The sequence below is a fragment of the Pygoscelis adeliae genome, unplaced genomic scaffold (genome assembly GCF_000699105.1).
Source record: "Pygoscelis adeliae isolate BGI_AS28 unplaced genomic scaffold, ASM69910v1 Scaffold10, whole genome shotgun sequence".
NCBI classification, from domain to species: domain Eukaryota; kingdom Metazoa; phylum Chordata; class Aves; order Sphenisciformes; family Spheniscidae; genus Pygoscelis; species Pygoscelis adeliae.
This window is the reverse complement of record NW_008824053.1, coordinates 3,959,161-3,960,579: the sequence shown is the minus strand read 5'-3', so window position 1 is coordinate 3,960,579 and position 1,419 is coordinate 3,959,161. Positions and strand designations below refer to the sequence as shown.

The 1,419-nt window shown below is 41.8% G+C and overlaps 1 protein-coding gene across 1 annotated transcript in view; it reads left to right on the top strand.

Moving 5' to 3' along the window:
* The first annotated feature begins 390 nt into the window (after positions 1–390).
* Positions 391–1,419, top strand: part of TECR (trans-2,3-enoyl-CoA reductase) — a 20,186-nt gene continuing 19,157 nt past the window's right edge. Inside the window, exon 1 of the mRNA XM_009333773.1 lies at positions 391–405. Coding sequence (XP_009332048.1) covers positions 391–405 — 15 coding nt within the window. The remainder of the gene's footprint in view (positions 406–1,419) is intronic.

Genomic DNA, 1,419 nt, shown 5'->3' with positions numbered 1-1,419 from the left:
ACAAGACAAGGCCACATATGAGATATTTGAACGATCATTTACAGGGACACTGCTGAAAATTGCCCTGCTATTTGAAGACATCTGCTCTGTTTTCACAAATAACACATAAGATTATTATCACAGAAAGAGATGAGACGATAGGGAAAAACATTCTCCCTTTCTCTTCCCTCACCACTTCTCCACACACTTACCAACACTTTCTACACTCAGTTGTGCTGCTTCACTTAAAAGACAGCAATTTGTCCTTTTTCTCTATGGAGCTCGAGAGAGAAACTTTTAATTTTGTATAGGAAAATTTGATAGTAAAACATTACTGGGCAGGAAGTACCTGGAGCTACTCAGAACCTGAAAGCTACGTTTGAAATCAAAAGTCTTATTTTAGAAAAAATAATGAACTTCTTTGAAGTATATTTGAAAAATTTAATACAAATCTTGTGAGTTCATCTGTCAGTATAAGGGCTCCAGACTTCCCAGGGCTTCCAGTCTTCCTGCCCCGTCAAAAGACAGCAGACCCATCCTTGATACCTCTAGGTAAAAAAAAAAGGAGAAAAATCTCTCTCCCTTCAGTCTCTTCAATTCCATGTCAAAAACTTACACTGGATGTACATTTTGACATCCACACACCAAATGATCCATGAAGAGTAGTAGTGGAACTACAGATACTGAAGTTCAACATTGCAAATCACAGTGCTGATGCAAAGAAATGACTGTGATTTCACAAAGAGTTTATAAACCTTGTCATTGTAGAAAATAACAACGCTCCGAGGCAATGAGTATTATCTTGCACATGGAAAAGGCTACGCAGTGGTGTTGAAAGACCTGCACGTCTACCTAGTGTTGAGTCAAAGCTGGCTTGGGTTCTCAGATGGAGGCACTCCAGTCCACTTCATAGTGACAGTGATACTCAGTGAATGATGTGACTCTTCAGTATGCCTGGGAAATTGGCAATGTGCGGCTCTGTGTTAGCCAGTGTAAGTAAATACCCACTGAGTCAGTCTTAACTGGTGCAGGTTCCTTTCCCAGCTTGTGTATCCTCCTGGAAGGTGTCATGCTAGTAAAAGCTGGAAAGCTTTCATAGGCTTTCAAGACCCAGGATTCACTGTGAAAGCACAAATCTCTAACAGCTCTTCCATTTTGTGAAAAATAAACCAGCCTCCCACTCCAAGGGAATACACCTTCCTTTTCCTTCCTGACCATTCCTACATAGACTTATTGTATCCCCTGTCAATTAGACAAACGGATTTGTCTTTCTGAAGGATGACCATTTGTAGCTCTACACCTGTTACCATCCTCAGGTCCAGGTCCACAAAGCGACCTGGGCTTTGCCATGCCTTCAGGTTAGGCACCCAGCTCCAAGAGGGGCTATGACAATTTGGTTAAGGGACCCAAGTTTACCTCACTGTGTGGCATCCCAAAAGG